A 16,123-nucleotide genomic window follows, 5' to 3' on the forward strand; every position below is an offset into this window, starting at 1 on the left:
AAAAAATCCAAGATTTCAATAAAATTCCCTCTTCTTCAGGCACATTTTAAGAAAGATTCCCACTTTTTTTTGGCTCTGCAGGAAGAGCAGGGATTTGGGATTGTTCCAGGTTCTCACCAAAGTGGAAATCCCTGATTTTCCACCAGCTCCATGATCCCTCAGAATGCTAAAATCCCGGAATATTCCAACACTCCAAGTTCCCTACAAACCACCCAAGATGTGATCCCAGACAACACCAACTACAACATATCCCCAGGATTCCAAACAATTGGGAAATAAGTGATTTATCCTAATATTTTCCAATGGGAATTCCCTCTCAAACAGCTGCATCCATGGCTGGGAATTTCCAGGAATCACCAGAAAACAGGGAAATACCTCTTTTAACCATTTTGTCCCTCAAGAAGTTTCCCTGTTACAATTCACCCCAAGCACCTCAAAATCCAGGATTTTTCACCCATTTTGCTCCTAAATGCCCTATTAAAAATCCCAATCCAAGAATCCCTCAGAAAAAAAAAAAAAAAAAAAAAAAATCCTTCCTTAGGAGGGGATAAAGTCCAACACTTACTTGTGGCGCCCAGATCTCTTTGTCCTTGAAACTCCAACAAAACCCAGGAGAAGAGGTCAAATCCTGATCCCAAAAGGAGAAAAAGGAGGGAAAACGAGGTGGGAATAGGAGCTGCTGATGGAATTTGGGATTTCTTCCTACTCTGTTATCTCCAGGGAACGCTGGTGGAAATCTTTGCCTGGTACAGTCGGAGCCTCTGCTTCACAGGCCAGGAATTTTTACTTTGAATAATTTTTAACTTCGGCTCCCGGCGAGGAAAATGCTCCAAGGCTCTGCTTGGTTGGGTTTGTTATTTATTTCATGGGAGAGGATTTTTTATTGAGGGGGGAAATGCGGGAAATTCTCCTTTTTTTCCCATCGTTTCCCAGCTTCCAGGGGTGGAAGGGATGAGGGGAAAGGATTGGAACAATTTTCCTGGAAAAATGAGGAGATAACAGAGCTGGGAGAGAGGATCTTCAGGAACTTTAATCCTCTGAGCTCCATTTGTTTTCTGCTTTTTTAAAAAATATAAATAATTTTCCTGGCCTGTGGCTGAAGCAGCGCAGTCCCCTCAGAGGTGCTGAAACAAAAGTAATTCACAATTGTGATACTGAAATTGGTAAAAACACCAATTTATTGTTATTCCTATTCTTTGAGGGTTGAAATTCAGACATGTTCCCCTCACAAACTGAGAGAAATCACTTTAAAACACAAAGAAAATTTTAAAAACTCCAGGCCAAGGAAAAGGCCCAAATCCCCTCAGAAAAGCTGAAACAAAACTAATTAGGAAATGTGATAATTGAAATTGGTAAAAACAACAATTTACTGCTATTTTTACCTCTTTGAGGGTTGAAATTTGGACATATTCCCCTCACAAATGGGGAGAATTCACCTTAAAACAAAAAGGAAATTTTAAAAACTCAAGGCCAAGAAAAAGGGCCCAAATCCCCTCAGAGGTGCTGAACTGAAACTAATTAACAATTCTGATCACCGAAATTGGTAAAAACAACAATTTACTGCTATTTACATTCTTTTTACCTCTTTGAGGGTTGAAATTCAGGCACATTCCCCTCACAAATGGGGAGAATAAAACCTTAAAACACAAAGGAAATTTTAAAAACTCCGGGCCAAGGAAAAGGCCCAAATCCCCTCAGAAGGGCTGAAACAAAACTAATTAACAAATGTGACCATTGAAATTGGAAAAAAACACCAATTTACTGTTAATTTTATTATTTTTACCTCTCTGAGGTTTGAAATTCAGGCACATTCCCCTCACAAACGGGGAGAATTCACCTTCAAACAAAAAGGAAATTTTTAAAAATCCCAGCCAAAAAAAAAAAAGGCCCAAATCCCCTCAGCTCCCTGAGGAAGTCAAAAAAAGTGGGAAAATTTGGATTAGACCTCAAACTGCACCCAGACACCTCAAAAAACAACTTTTAAACCAACTGAGGTGGAAATAACTGTGTCATTTTCCCACCTGGGAACAGGAAATTGAGGAAGGAGCTGGAACAAAGCACAGCAGGAAAATGGAGCGGGTTGATTTTTGTGGGGATTTTCCAGGATTCTCTCATGAATTCCATGGAAAAATTGGATTTCTAAGGGGTGTTTTCTTCCCAGGGTGAGGAGCCCTCCGCAAATCCCCCCAAAAATCAAAATATCCCATCCAAAGCTTGAAGAATTTCTGCCCCATCCCCGTTTTTTACCCTCACGCTCCTTCCTGGATGAGAAATTGATTTATTTTGTTTATTCCCACCCCAAATCCCAATAGAAAAACTCCTTTTTTTTTGCTGGCACTGCCAGCTGAGCCCCACCACAAATATCCCGATGTTTTTATGGTGCTTGTCCTTGTTAAAGTCAAATTTAGCCCTTTTTTTTTTCCTCTCAGCACCTGCCCTTTTCCACCCTGGGAGCTGCCAAGCACCTGCACAATTAAAGCTTCATTAAAACCGACTTTTTAATTGCCTCTGGGTCGTTGGAGCAGGAAAAACAGCTGGAAAAAAGCCTTGGACATTGTGAGGAAGCAGCAAAAATTCCATGTTTTCTTGTCAGTTTTACTGTTTTGTTATTTTTATTTTATATACTTGCCTTGGTGAACATGGAATTCACCAAATTGGAAGTGTCCGTCCTCAATAATGAACTGGAAATAGAGAATAAATAAGGATATTCCAGAGAAAAAGGGGAGAATAATAATGATAAATAAGGAATAATAATAAATAAAATTCAATAATAATAATCATCATCAGGATATTCCAGAGAAAAAGGGAAGAATACTACTAATAAATAAGGAATACTAATAAATAAAATGTAATAATAATAATAGTGGAATAATAAATAAAATGTAATAATAATAATCAGGATATTCCATAGAAAAAGGGACTATCCCCTCAAAATAAAAATTATCACCGCTCTTAACATTTACTCAGAGTTTTGTGATAAATTAAAGATATTTTTAAAGCTTTTTCTAAGCCTTGGACAAACTTTTTTCTTATGCCAGGAATTTTTTTGGAGCTGGATTTGTCCTGGCCGAGCAAACAGCCCCAGCAGAGCACAGCTTTTCATCAGGACCCATAAAATTGAATATTTTTTATTGGATTTCTGGCAACGCCCGGGAACGTTTGGTGCTTATCAGGCCCAGATAAGATAGCAGAGCTTGGGCTCGGCTCATTAAAGCCCGGCCTGGCAGCAGCAATTAACGAACTGGTTTTTTCCAGGGATGAGCAGCTCCAGAGGATTCCCGGGAAAAGCGCGGGAAGAGCTCCATGGCCTGGGCCAGAATCCTGGGGTTTGCTGAGCCAAAGCCAATAAACAAATTGGTTTTTCCCAGGGATTCTATGGGATGAGCAGCTCCACAAGGTTTCCAATTTAATAATAAATAAATAAATTTTCCAAAAATTATTGGAAAATCCTGGTTCCAACTCAATTTACCTGGGCCAGAATCCTGGGGTTTTCTGATCCAAAGGCAATGGACAAATTGGTTTTTTTCCAGGAATCCCACAGGATAAGCAGCTCCAGAAAGGTTCACCTGTTCTTGGGAATCATTGGAAAATTGCGCTCCCAGTTCAACTTCCCTGGACTCTCTTTGGCCTTTACTCCCCCCAGTGGCCACAGCTCCAGCGATTTCCAGAGAGGAAATGAAATTAAACAAGAAATCCATGAAACAAAATTTAAAAAAAAATGCGTGGAATGAAAGGAAATCAGTGGGATTGAAAAGAGATAAAAAGGAAATCAATGAAATTAAAAGGAAATCCATGAAATTAAAAGGAAATCTGTGGAATTAAAGGACATCCAAAATAAATCCATGAAATTGAAAAGAAATCCATGAAATTAAAAGGAAATCTGTAGAGTGAAAAAGAAATCCAAAAGAAATCGGTGAAATTAAAAAGAAATACATTAAATTAAAAGGAAATCCGTGGAATTAAAGGACATCCAAAAGAAACCCATGAAATTGAAAAGAAATTCCAAAGAAATCCATGAAATTCAAAGGAAATCCAAAAGAAATCCATGGAATTAAAAGGAAATCCATGAAACTCAAAAGAAATCAGCCAAAAATCAACAGTGGAAATGACATCACTGGGGACTGGGAATTGCAGTGGGAATTTCCCCAATCCCAACCCCAAAACCCCAAATCCAATCCCAGTGGGGAATTGGGAGGGAAAAAGGGAATTAAAGCCCAGCTTTACCTGCTTGATGTAAACATCTTAATTAAGCCCATGCTAATTGCTCGCTCCTAATTAAAGCTCTCCCATTTCCAGAGCCTCTGGAATTGCAGCTCCTGGAATTTTGGGATTTTCCACAAGGGAATTTCCCTGCTCAGCTCTCCCTGAGGGGCAGCACAGGCTTGGAATTGGATTTTTCCCCACATTTTTTCCCTCTTTGATTTTCTAATCAACCCCCAAAAAAGCTGAAAAGCCAAACAAGAAAAGTTTAAATCTCTTTATTTTGGCACTGTTTACAAAGATACAAATGCAGGAAATATCGGGGGGTTAAAACCGAGTTTTAAACACAATTTTATTGTTTTCAACCCAAAGCAGCACTTTGGAAGGGGAACTTGATGGTGGAAAGGAAGGAGAAACCCAGAAAACTCAAAATTAAACCCACAGAACCTAAACTGAAACCCAAACCCAAACTAACCCCACAAAGCTCAACCCCAAACCCAAAACTAAACCCATAAAACCAAACCAAACCAACAAAATTCAACCACAAAGCCCCAAATTAAACCCAAACCTTAACCCCAAATCCAAATCTAAACCCACCAAGCTCAAGCACAAACCCAAACCCAAACCTACAAAACCCAAACTCCAAACCCCACAAAACTCAACCCCAACCAAACCTAAACTCAGAAAATCAAACCCCAAAACCCAAAATTAAACCCACAAACCCCAGACTTAAACCCAAACCCAAAGCTCAACCCCAAACCCAAACTAAACCCATAAAACCCAACCTAAACCCCAAACCTAAACCCCATAAACTCAACCAGGAGTTCACAGCAATGACAAAGCTGAACCACACCCCAAAAATGAGTAAAAGTTTGGGGATTTTAGCATTTTCTGGGTAAAAATTTCAGGACTTTGGGTAAAAATCTTGGGATTTTCATTTTCTGGGTATAAATCACTGAGAAAAACTCGATTTTAATCACACACAGAATTAGATTTTTAGATTTTACACAAATCCCACTTTTAATGTCACAAATCCCATTTTTAATGACAAAAATCCCATTATTAGACAACAATTAAAGCAAATCCCACACAAGAAGAGACAGAAAAAGGAGCTGATCCTTCAATAAATTAAAATTTCAGCAATTAAGCAGGACAGGAATTAACACACAGGAATTCCCAGCTCCAGAGGTGTAATTCCTTGGAATTATTTGCATAGTTCCTCCTTTTTTTTTTTTTTTGCCCCTTTGGAATTCAGAAAATCCTCAGGAATTTGGAAAATCCTCAGGAATTCTGAATGCCAGGATAAAACCTTCCAACTTGGGAAGGGAAAAAAATCTCAGCAGCACAAAAAAATGGAAATGATCAAAATTCCAAGTTGGAATTTCCCAAATCCTCAAAAAAAATGGGAATTTCAACTGGAATTCCTTGGCCAGGAGGAAAATAATTTTATTTCTCATAATAAAGAGGAAAAAAATTGGAATTTTTTGGCACAGGAGCCTCTCCATGATTTGGGTTTTATCCCTAAAAATTCCACCAAAATCTCATTGTTTTTTTTAAGGAGATAAAAGCAAATCCAGCTGCCCCAAAATTCCCAGAAAAAATGGGATTATTCCATGGGATAAATGGATTTGTTCCCATCCCAAAGTCTCCTCCTGGGAGGTTTGAAGCCCAGGGCAATGTGGATTCTCCAGGCAGGAGGCAGAGCCAAGAGTTCTGTTCCCATTTTCCCATTAAAAAATTGGGGGAAAAGGGGAGAACCAAAGTTCCCAATCCCATCCCTGGCAGGGAATGCTGAGGAGCCAAAGGATTTCTCTGGGAATGCTCAGAGCAGGAATTCAGGGGTGACAGAGGAATTCCAGGGATTTGGGATGGATTTGGGATGGATTTGGGATGGATTTGGGATGGATTTGGGATGGATTTGGGATGGATCCCAAACCAGCGCAGCCAGGGGTAAAACAGTTGGAATTTCAGGGGGTGACAGTGACTTTTCCATGGATTTAGGATGGATTTAGGACTTTTCCATTGATTTAGGACTTTTCCATGGATTTAGGACCCTCAGGCTTGGATGGAAATTCTGCAGGAGAGAGACCCAGCCAGGAAAAAAAATCCTTTTCCATCTCTTTGAACTTCCCAAAATCCCTCAGGCAGGAATGAGATCCATGGGAGAAGCTGAGGCTGCCTGGAATTGGGGAATGTCTCTGGAGCTCCAATTCCAGGCATTTCCCACACCAAAAATCCCATTTTTCCACTGGCAGGAGTTGTCCCAATCCCTGTGGCTCATCCCAAAAATCCCCGAGTGCCCCCAAAGCAGGAATTCCCAATTATCCCTTGGAGAACATTTAATCCAAGGATTGAGCTGGAAAAATTCCCAAAAAATCCCAAGATTTGGGATCAGGCCTGGATTGAGCACCAGGAGAGCTCCCAGTGGGATCTGGGATTTGCTTCCAAAGGATTCTGCATCTTAATTCTTGTCATAATTAATTAGCATGGTTAGTTAGCATAATTAATTGCTGTCCCAGGTTAAAGCAGTGGCACTTGAGAGGATCCCTTGGCCAAGTGTCCAGCCCAGGATGGATCCACATCCCAAATCCCAGCGCCGGTTTTGGGCTCACATCCCAAGGAAAGTCCCCAAATCCCTCAGGAATTCTCCCCAAACACCAAAAATCCCCCAAATCCCTCAGGAATTCTCCCCAAACACCAAAAATCCCCCAAATCCTTCAGGAATTCTCCCCAAACACCAAAAATCCCCCAAATCCTTCAGGAATTCTCCCCAAACACCAAAAATCCCCCAAATCCTTCAGGAATTCTCCCCAAACACCAAAAATCCCCCAAATCCTTCAGGAATTCCCCCATCCTTGGGCAGGAACCCCCGGAGCAGCACCAGGACCCTCCAAAGCCCCCAGACGTCCCCGGGGCGGCGCCGCCGTGAGCTGGGGGTGAGACCAGGCACAGACCCCTGGGGTTCAGCACAGACCCTTTGGGGTTCGGCACAGACCCTTGGGGTTCAGCACAAACCCTTTGGGGTTCGGCACAGACCCTTGGGGTTCAGCACAAACCCTTTGGGGTTCGGCACAGACCCTTTGGGGTTCGGCACAGACCCTTGGGGGTTCGGCACAGACCCTTTGGGGTTCGGCACAGACCCTTGGGGTTCGGCACAGACCCTTGGGGTTCGGCACAGACCCTTTGGGGTTCCTGTGGGATCAGCGGCTCCCAGGGGTTCAGCACAAACCCTTTGGGGTTCCTGTGGGATCAGCAGCTCCCAGGGGTCTGGCACAAACCCTTTGGGTTCCTGTGGGATCAGCGGCTCCCAGGGGTTCAGCACAAACCCTTTGGGGTTCCTGTGGGATCAGCGGCTCCCAGGGGTTCAGCACAAACCCTTTGGGTTCCTGTGGGATCAGCGGCTCCCAGGGGTTTCCGGGGACGCTCCGGGCTCGCGCTCACACGTTGCTGACCCGGCTGTCGGCGGGGCCGGGCGGGACCGGGGCGCGCTCGCGGCGGACGTAGCGCGGCTTCCGCACTGCCGGGACAAAACATCCCAAAAAGATCCCTGGGAATGGGGTCCCACAGGGAATTCCCAAAGGGACAGGGAGGTGGGATGTGGGGATTGAGGCACAGCGGGGTTTGGGGTTTGGGGTTCAGTTTGGGTTTTGGCAGTTTAGGGTTGGGGTTCAGTTGGGGTTTGAGTGCGGCTTCCGCACTGCCGGGACAAAACATCCCAAAAACATCCCTGGGAATGGGGTCCCACAGGGAATTCCCAAAGGGACAGGGAGGTGGGATGTGGGGATTGAGGTGCAGCGGGGTTTGGGGTTGGGGTTTGGGCGTTTAGGGTTGGGATTTGGGATTGCGGTTGGGTTTCAGGTTTGAGCGCGGGTTCCACACTGCCGGAGACAAAATATCCCAAAAAATCCCTGGGAATGGGATTGGGGAGGGAAATCCCAAAGGGAGGAGGGGGCGGGATGTGGGGATTGAGCTGTGGGAGGGTTTGGGGTTGGGGTTGTGTTTTGTGGTTTTTAACCCCACAAAACCCAAACCTAAAACCCACAAAACCAAGTGTAAATCCCCAAACCCCAACGCCCCAAACTAAGCCCACCAAACTCAACTCCAAACCCAAAATTAAACCCACAAAACCCAACCATGAACCCCAAACTAAACCCACAAACCCAGTCCCAACCCCAAAAAAACTCAACCAGAACCCCAAGAATGGATTTCCCACCAGAAATCCCATCAATATTTTGCCCTGCATGAATTAAAGCAACAAACCCCATTAGAAAAATCAAATCCCACTGATTTCTGTTCCTTATCCCGGGAATTTTTGGGATTTTCCGTTTATTTTTAGCACATTCCAGGGGAAATTTCCTCACCTGAAGAAGCTGGAGGAGAGATCATGGATGCCTGTGGAATAGAAGGATAATGTCAAAAACCCAAATTTTAACAGTTTTTCTTTAAAAAAATCCAGGATTTTTTTAGGATTCCTATAATTTTCACTGTGTACAGAGCTTTTTCTTGGAAAAATCTCTTTTTTTTTCCATTTCTGTCCTGGTTTGGATCCAAAGAACCCCAAAATATCTTTAATTTTATTTCAGCCTCATTCATCAATTAAGGAGTTGCTTAATAAAGTCCCAATTTAGTTAATTAAAATGGAAATTCTTGTTAATTAAAATGGAAATTCTTGTTTATTTAATGTTCCTATAAAAGCAGAATTCACTCACTGTTTCACTGGGCTGGAGGACGGATGCTAAAAAAGAAGGAAAAAAAAAAGATTAATTAACATCATTTTAATTAATTTGAAGGCTGGAATTGTTCATTTTCCAAAAATACAGCCATGAAGGGAATATTTTCTTGTTAAAAAAGGAATTTTGTCTCAGAATGCCAGGAAAATACTCAAAAATCCATTTGGAGAATTTATTTGGTATAGGACTCTCAAGACTGGAGAATTTATTGGCACAAAATGGGAATTTTCTCCACAGAAAATGGGAATTTTCTCCACAGAAAATGGGAATTTATTGGCACAAAACTGGCAATTTTCTCCACAAAAATGTGAATTTATGAGCACAAAACTGGGACTTTCTCCACAGAATGAGAATTTAGCAGCCCCAAATGGGAATTTTCTCCACAGAATGGGAATTTATTGGCACAAAATAGGGATTTTCTCCACAAAATGGGGAATTTTCAAGGAAAAAATCCCCATGTCAGTCAATGAACAGAGCGAAATTCATTAATTAATGGACAATTAAAGGGTTTTTTACCTTTGTTCCTTCGGTAGAAAATCTTTGGGAGTTTGTTGGCTCGTTTGAGGTAGAAAAAAGAAGCCACAGAAAGGATCAGGAATAAACTGAGGAAAAACGTGCCCAGAATCAGAGAAGCGGCGACTTCAGGGCCCCCTGGCAATGAAAAACGATCAAAAAAGAGAGAAAACCTGGTTTTGACCAAAAATCTCTTTTTATTAAAGGATTAAATCCAAATAAAGAGCAAATTCCTGATTTTTAGGAGCTGTTGGATCATTCCCAGTGCCTGAAACTGAGCTTCAGTTTCAATGGCAGCTGCCGGGGATTCAATCACTTTGAAAATGTTTTAATCCATTAAATCAGTTTTGACAAATTAAATCACTTTTTAAACTCATTAAATCCCTTTGTAAAAACTCATTTTAACAAATGAAAACACTTTCATTGGTTAAACTCTTTTTGAAGCCATTAAATCACTATTAAAACTCATTTTAACAAATTCAAACACTTTTAACTCATAAAATCCCTTTATAAACTCATATTAACAAATTTAATCCTTTTTAATTCATTAAATCCCTTTTTAAACTCAATAAATCACTTTTTAAAATCATTTTAAGAAATTCAATTGCTTTTAGACTCATTAAATTCCCTTTTTAAACTAATTTAAACATATTTAACTCATCAAATTCCTTCTTTCAGACCCGAAATCCTCCCAAAATCCCAGGTTCTCACCAAAGTTCTGGATGAAAGGAGAGCTCATGTTCACGTGGGAATTCATCCCTCTGCTCCCAGCTGGGGAAAAAACCAGAAAATGCACACCAAACCTTCAAATTAATTAAATTCAATTCAAATGAACTCCAGGATGTGGAATGAAAATCTCCATTTTTTGCTGCCTTTTGGGGGAGTTTTTGCAGTCACTGGTACCAATTGATTACGAAGAAATATTCCAATTAATTCCAATTAATTGAATTAAATGTATTGATAAAAATGGGTGGAAAACTCACAGTTCCTGCACTCGCTGAGGTTGTGCCCAGAGGGGCTGGGCAGGGTCTCATTCCTGCATTTGACGCAGCTGCTGCTCCCATCCTCATTCCACCTCCTGTAGCATCCTGCCCAAAAACCATGGAAAAGGGATCAAACCAGGAACATTCCCAATTTCCTGGCAATTCCCAGGTCTTAGAAGGGGAAGAAAAGCAGAAATTCCCTTTTTTGGGCTTACAAACAGCACCTGATTCCCCTTTTCCCACAAGAAAGAGGTTTTAGTCTCAAATTTTATTCCCGATTTTTATCCCAGGAAAAACAAAAATTTCCCAAAGGGAAAAAGGAGAAGGAATTATGAGGAAATAATATTACTGAATTAATGAATTAATTAGCACTCCCCAGCTGCTGGATTTTGGTATTAAAGTCCAGAAAATCTGGGAATTTGTGTTCCCTGGAATTGCCAAGGCCAGCTTGGTCTCTGCCCATGGAATAAATGACCTTGAAGGGCTTTTCCAACCCAAATTCCACGGATTTATCCCAAATAATTCCCTACCTGGGCTGCACTGGTGGGTGACTGGGCAGGAGCTGTTGGAATCCAACATTTCCACACAACATTCTGGGTCTGGCACCTGAGGAGAGAAATCCCCAGGGAATTCCCACTTTTCCATCGAGGAGATGATAATAAATATAACAAATAAATTTAAAATCTCCACAGAAATTAAGGGATGATACACTTAAAACCCACTGGATTTTTTTTCCAGCAAGAAGGAGAAAACTTGGTTTATTTTAAATTTTATTTTTTTTTATAAATCAATTTTATTTTTCTAAATCCTTTTTATTTTTAGATATAAATTTTATTTTTAAAAATCTATTTTATTTTGCTGTTAAAAATCAATTTTATTTTTCTTTTCTAAATCCATTTGATTTTTAGTTTCTAAATAAAAATACGGAAAATTTGGGATAAAAAATAAAATAAAAATAAAATTAAAAAAAAAAATTAATAATAACAAAAATTAAATTAAATTCCTGGAGCACCCACTGAGTTTTCCGTGGATTTTCCTGCAACTTCTGCCACGAGCCTGGTCAGGAGAAGCACGAAGGGCACCTCCATTCCCAGGGAAAACACAGATCTGGAGAAAATTTGGGAATAAATTCAAATTATTTATTCATGACACCGGAAGTCTGCTTCCCTTTAAAGAAGTTTAGGGAAAAAAGGGGAGGAAAAAAGGGGTGGGAAGAGTAAGGAAACACAGATGAAAAAGGATTATGGATTATAAAATATAATAAAATTAAATTATTTAGATTTTTGTCAATATCTGAATATTCAAAGAATAAGGAAACAGATGAAAAAGGATTATTGATTATAAAACCATAATAAAATTAAATTAGTATTTAGATTTTTGTCAATACCTGCTTATTCAAAGAGTAAGAAAATACAGATGAGGAAGGATTATTGATTTTAAACAACATACTAAAATTAAATTATTATTTAAAAAATCGATTGTTCTTACCTAGAAGAATACCCTTGAGGAACAGGTCATAATAAAAGGGAAAATTTGGGTGGAAAAAGCCCCTTGGAAGTGCTGGATGCTGCTGGTGAAGGCTCAGCTCCCTCAGCTCAGTCCTGCTTGGGTTCCCATCCCTGAAACAGATCCGGACACGAGGACGCCTGAGCCCAGCCCTGCAGCCTCCCAGCCTCTGAGCAAGCGTTCGGATTCCATCCGCCAATAAATTTGGATTTCATCCGCCAATCGTGTGGATTTCATCCGCCAATCGTTCGGATTTCATCCGCCAATAAATTTGGATTTCATCCGCCAAGCGTTCGGATTTCATCCGCCAATAAATTTGGATTTCATCCGCCAATCGTTCGGATTCCATCCGCCAAGCGTTTGGATTTCATCCGCCAAGCGTTTGGATTTCATCCGCCAAGCGTTTGGATTTCATCCGCCAAGCGTTTGGATTTCATCCGCCAAGCGTTTGGATTTCATCCGCCAAGCGTTCGTATTTCAGCCGCCAATAAATTTTGATTTCCATCCGCCAATAATTTTGATTTCCAGCCGCCAGAGAGAATTTGGAAACATTTGATGGATCTGGAGCTGTTGGGCTTTTTTATTGAACCAGTTTGAAAGCAAAGCTGAGCTCAAAACCTGCTCTAAAGCTTCTAAACACTTAAAATATTCGGATTTTTTTTACTTAATTTTCACTTAACTTTTAAAATTACTTCATTCCTACTTAATTCCTTCCAAGCCATCCCAAAATTGACAAATTTCCCACAAATTTCCTCAGGATCAAACACCCACAGCAAAATAAATTTGCCCAAAAATCTGTTCCATGTTTGGCAGCATTTTTTATGTGGATTTGGAAAAAAATAATTTTTATATATATATGTATGTATATATAAATATATATATATATATATAGCCTCTGCCTGAATTAGAAGATATTTTTCCCTCAGAATTTTCCTGCCAGGGCAGGAAAATGTTGGAATTCCGACAAAGATTTCACAGCCTGGTAAGGAACAACATTTTCTGGTCAGACACAACATTTTGCTGCCCCCATGGAGGAGGTTTCACCTCATAAATTGAAATTTAGAGAGAAAAAAAAAAACCAAAACCCTAAAACCTTCAGGAGATTGAGGATCCAGCAACCCTGAGGAGAAGTGAAGCGTAAGGGGAGGTTTGGGCGGGAAACTGGGGAGGAATTGTGAGGGCCTGGGATGGAATTCAGGGAATTTGTGGCTCCCCCTTCGCTGGAATTGTCCCAGGCCAGGGCGGAAAAACCTGGGATATTGGAAAGGATGAGTTTTAAATTCTCTCCATCCCAAAATTCTGTGCTACACAAATTTCCCACAAGTTTCCTCAGGATCAAACACCCACAGCAAAATAAAAATCTCTTCCATGTTTGGCAGTGTTTTCCCTGTGGGTTTTGGGGAAAAAAAATTTATATTATATATACAATAACATACAATAATATTACATTATATTATTAATTCTATTAATTAAATATAATATATATAATTGATTATATAAGACTATATTATCTATTATACATATCTTATTTATCATTTATATATTATATATATTTTTTTAATATACCTTTATTTTTATATATATAAAAAGCCTCTGCCTGAATGAGAAGATATTTTTCCCTCAGGATTTTCCTGACAGCTCAGCTTGGGGCAGGCAGATTTCAGAATTCCAGCAAGGATTTCCCAGCCTGGGTGTCAGCTTTGGAACAAATCCCAGATCTCTGCCAGCCCAGATCCCATGGGAATGAATCCCACGAGGGAATTCTGCCTCTTGTTGTGTCTCAGAAGCAACACAAACAACTCAGGAACACCGAGGGCTTTCCTCCCACTCCTGCAAGCAAAATGTTTTCATTATCTCCACAGTTTCCAGTTGTTTCTGCTGCACTGGCAGCATTTTTCTTGCGGGAGCTTGGGAATTCCTTCAGTAGCTGGGAAAGGCTGGAAGTGGAGAGAAACTGTGCCTGAAACTCAGGTGGTTTCACAATTCCCTGCGTTTGAAACCACATCACACCCAAAAGCTGCTTAATTCTGAAGAGATAAGAAAGCTGAGAGCAGGACTAGAGAGGGCTGGAAAAGCTGAAAGGAAAAAAACTGAGGAGAAAAGCTGAAATGATAAAACTGAGAGAAGAATTAAAGGGTTTTAAATATTGAAATTATAAAGCTGAGAGAAGAATCGAGGGTTGGAAAGGCTGAAATGATAAAATAGAGCAGAATCAGAGAGGTTTTAAAAGTTGAAATGATAAAACTGAGTGAAGAATTAAAGAGTTGGAAAAGCTGGAATTATAAAACAGAGCAGAACCAGAGAGGTTTTAAAGGCTGAAATTATAAAACTGGGGAGAAAAGTTGGAATTCTAAAACTGAGAGAAGAATGGAAGGATTTTAAAAGCTGAAATTATAAAACTGAGAAGAATGAAAGGGTTTTAAAAGCTAAAATGACAAAACTGAAAACAGAACCAGAGAGGTTTTGAAAGCTGAAATGATAAAGCTGAGAGAAGAACTAAAGGGTTGGAAAAGCAGAACCAGAGAGGTTTTAAATCCTGAAACGATAAAACTGAGAGAAGAATGGAAGGGTTATAAACACTGAAATGATAAACCAGAGAAGAATGGAAGGGTTATAAACATTTAAATGATAAACCAGAGAAGAATGGAAGGGTTATAAACATTTAAACGATAAACCAGAAAGGAGTGGAAGGTTTTAGGAGCTGCAAGTGTCCCTCACCTGCAGGCTGCCAGGAGCCCTGTGCACCTTGCCCAGCTGCCAGCAAACACCCGAGGCTCCGGCTTTGCTGCTCATTTCACCAGGAACCTGCAAAGGTTCAACAAAGCAATCTTTTATCAATCCCAGCTGGAGCAGGACTCGTTTTTCCAGCTTGGAGCTGAGCTCAGTCCTGCCCTTTCCACGGCTGGGGTTTTGTAACAGCGCTCAGCAATTAAAAGCTGGGTTTAATCAGAGCCACCTTGAGCCAGGCTTTGCTGTAAAAGCTGCTCCACACCTGCCTTGAGCAAACATTCATTCATATTCACTGCTGGGACACCTTCTGCTCTTACAGCGCTTGCTGCAGCATGAAAAATCAGGAGGAGAGATGAATATTCCACAGGGAAAAGTGAATATTCCACAGGGAAAAGTGAATATTCCACAGGGAAAGGAGAAATGAATATTCCACATGGAAAAGTGGTTTGGGAAGGAGAAATTCATATTATACAGGGAAAAGTAATTCATATTAAAAATATGAATCAAAAATAATTCATATTATACAGCAAAAATTCATATTGTACAGGGAAGGAGAAGTGAAAATTCCACAGGGAAAAGTGTTTTAGGAATGGGATAGAGGAGTGTGTTGGGAGGGATTTAAAGGGTTCTCAGTGTCACCTTGCTGTGCCCCAGGCGGCTCCAAGCCCTGTCCAGCCTGGCTCGGGGCATTCCAGGGATGGGAAATCCTGGGGATAAGCAGTGCCAGGATCCCAGCAGCCTCACAGGGACGGAATTCTCCCCAAAATCCAACCTAAACCCACTCCCTGTAGCTTGGAATTACTCCCTCCTTGTCGTGTCCCTCCATCCCTTGGAAATTCCCCTTCCTGCAGCTCGGGAAGGTCACAGTGAGGTCGCCCCAAAGCTTCCCCTCTCCAGGCTCAACAATCTCGATGTTTCTATGATAAATTTGGGGGTTTTTCACCCCTAAACGGTGCACCAAAACCCGTATTATTGGGATGTGCATTTGGGGGAAGCTCAGCCACGAAAAACACACCAAAATAATATCACCAAATCCCCACCACCCCAACAAGCTCAGATCGGCAAAAAATCCTCTTCAACCGAGTTAAATTATTAGGAAATAAAAGTTTCGGGGGGGGGGGGGGGGGGGGGGGGAAGTAGAGAATTCCTTTCCAAACGCAGCTGGCCCCAAAAGCGCTGGGGAAGGAGCAGGAACAAGGGGCGACTTTTAATCCCAAAGCCTTTTAATCCTAAAGTTTTTTAATCCCAAAGCCAAACCCCTCCGACCCCGCTGGTGCCGATCTCCCTGCAGAACTCGGTGACTCCATGAGGAACCGCTGCCCACCGCGAACAATGGGGCCCCACCCGGGGCTCGCCGCTCGCCCCGGGGCTCGCCGCCCGTTCTCCCTCCCGCTTCCTCCTCCTCCTCCTCCTCACCTGAGGGCTCCCCCGAGCATCCCCCCGCCACCGCCGAGGTTCCCG

General features: G+C 41.3%; 1 protein-coding gene across 3 annotated transcripts; it reads right to left on the reverse strand.

Moving 5' to 3' along the window:
- Window positions 1–4,462: 4,462 nt before the first annotated feature.
- Window positions 4,463–16,123, reverse strand: C23H1orf159 (chromosome 23 C1orf159 homolog). 3 transcript variants are annotated; one of them, XM_036396447.2, is made up of 11 exons: window positions 16,079–16,123; window positions 14,651–14,737; window positions 11,915–12,045; window positions 11,443–11,533; window positions 10,957–11,032; window positions 10,427–10,531; window positions 10,155–10,214; window positions 9,447–9,581; window positions 8,910–8,935; window positions 8,562–8,592; window positions 4,463–7,717 (listed from the first exon to the last, which is right to left on the reverse strand). In XM_036396447.2, exons 4-11 carry the CDS (start codon window positions 11,512–11,514, stop codon window positions 7,638–7,640), a joined length of 585 nt encoding a protein of 194 aa, XP_036252340.1. In that variant the 5' UTR covers window positions 11,515–11,533; window positions 11,915–12,045; window positions 14,651–14,737; window positions 16,079–16,123; the 3' UTR covers window positions 4,463–7,637. The 3 variants fall into 3 exon arrangements, with proteins under 3 accessions (XP_036252340.1, XP_036252342.1, XP_036252341.1); XM_036396449.2 differs by lacking the exon at window positions 11,443–11,533; XM_036396448.2 differs by lacking the exon at window positions 10,155–10,214.

Source organism: Molothrus ater, chromosome 23, assembly GCF_012460135.2.
Source record: "Molothrus ater isolate BHLD 08-10-18 breed brown headed cowbird chromosome 23, BPBGC_Mater_1.1, whole genome shotgun sequence".
In the NCBI taxonomy this organism is placed as follows: Eukaryota; Metazoa; Chordata; class Aves; order Passeriformes; family Icteridae; genus Molothrus; species Molothrus ater.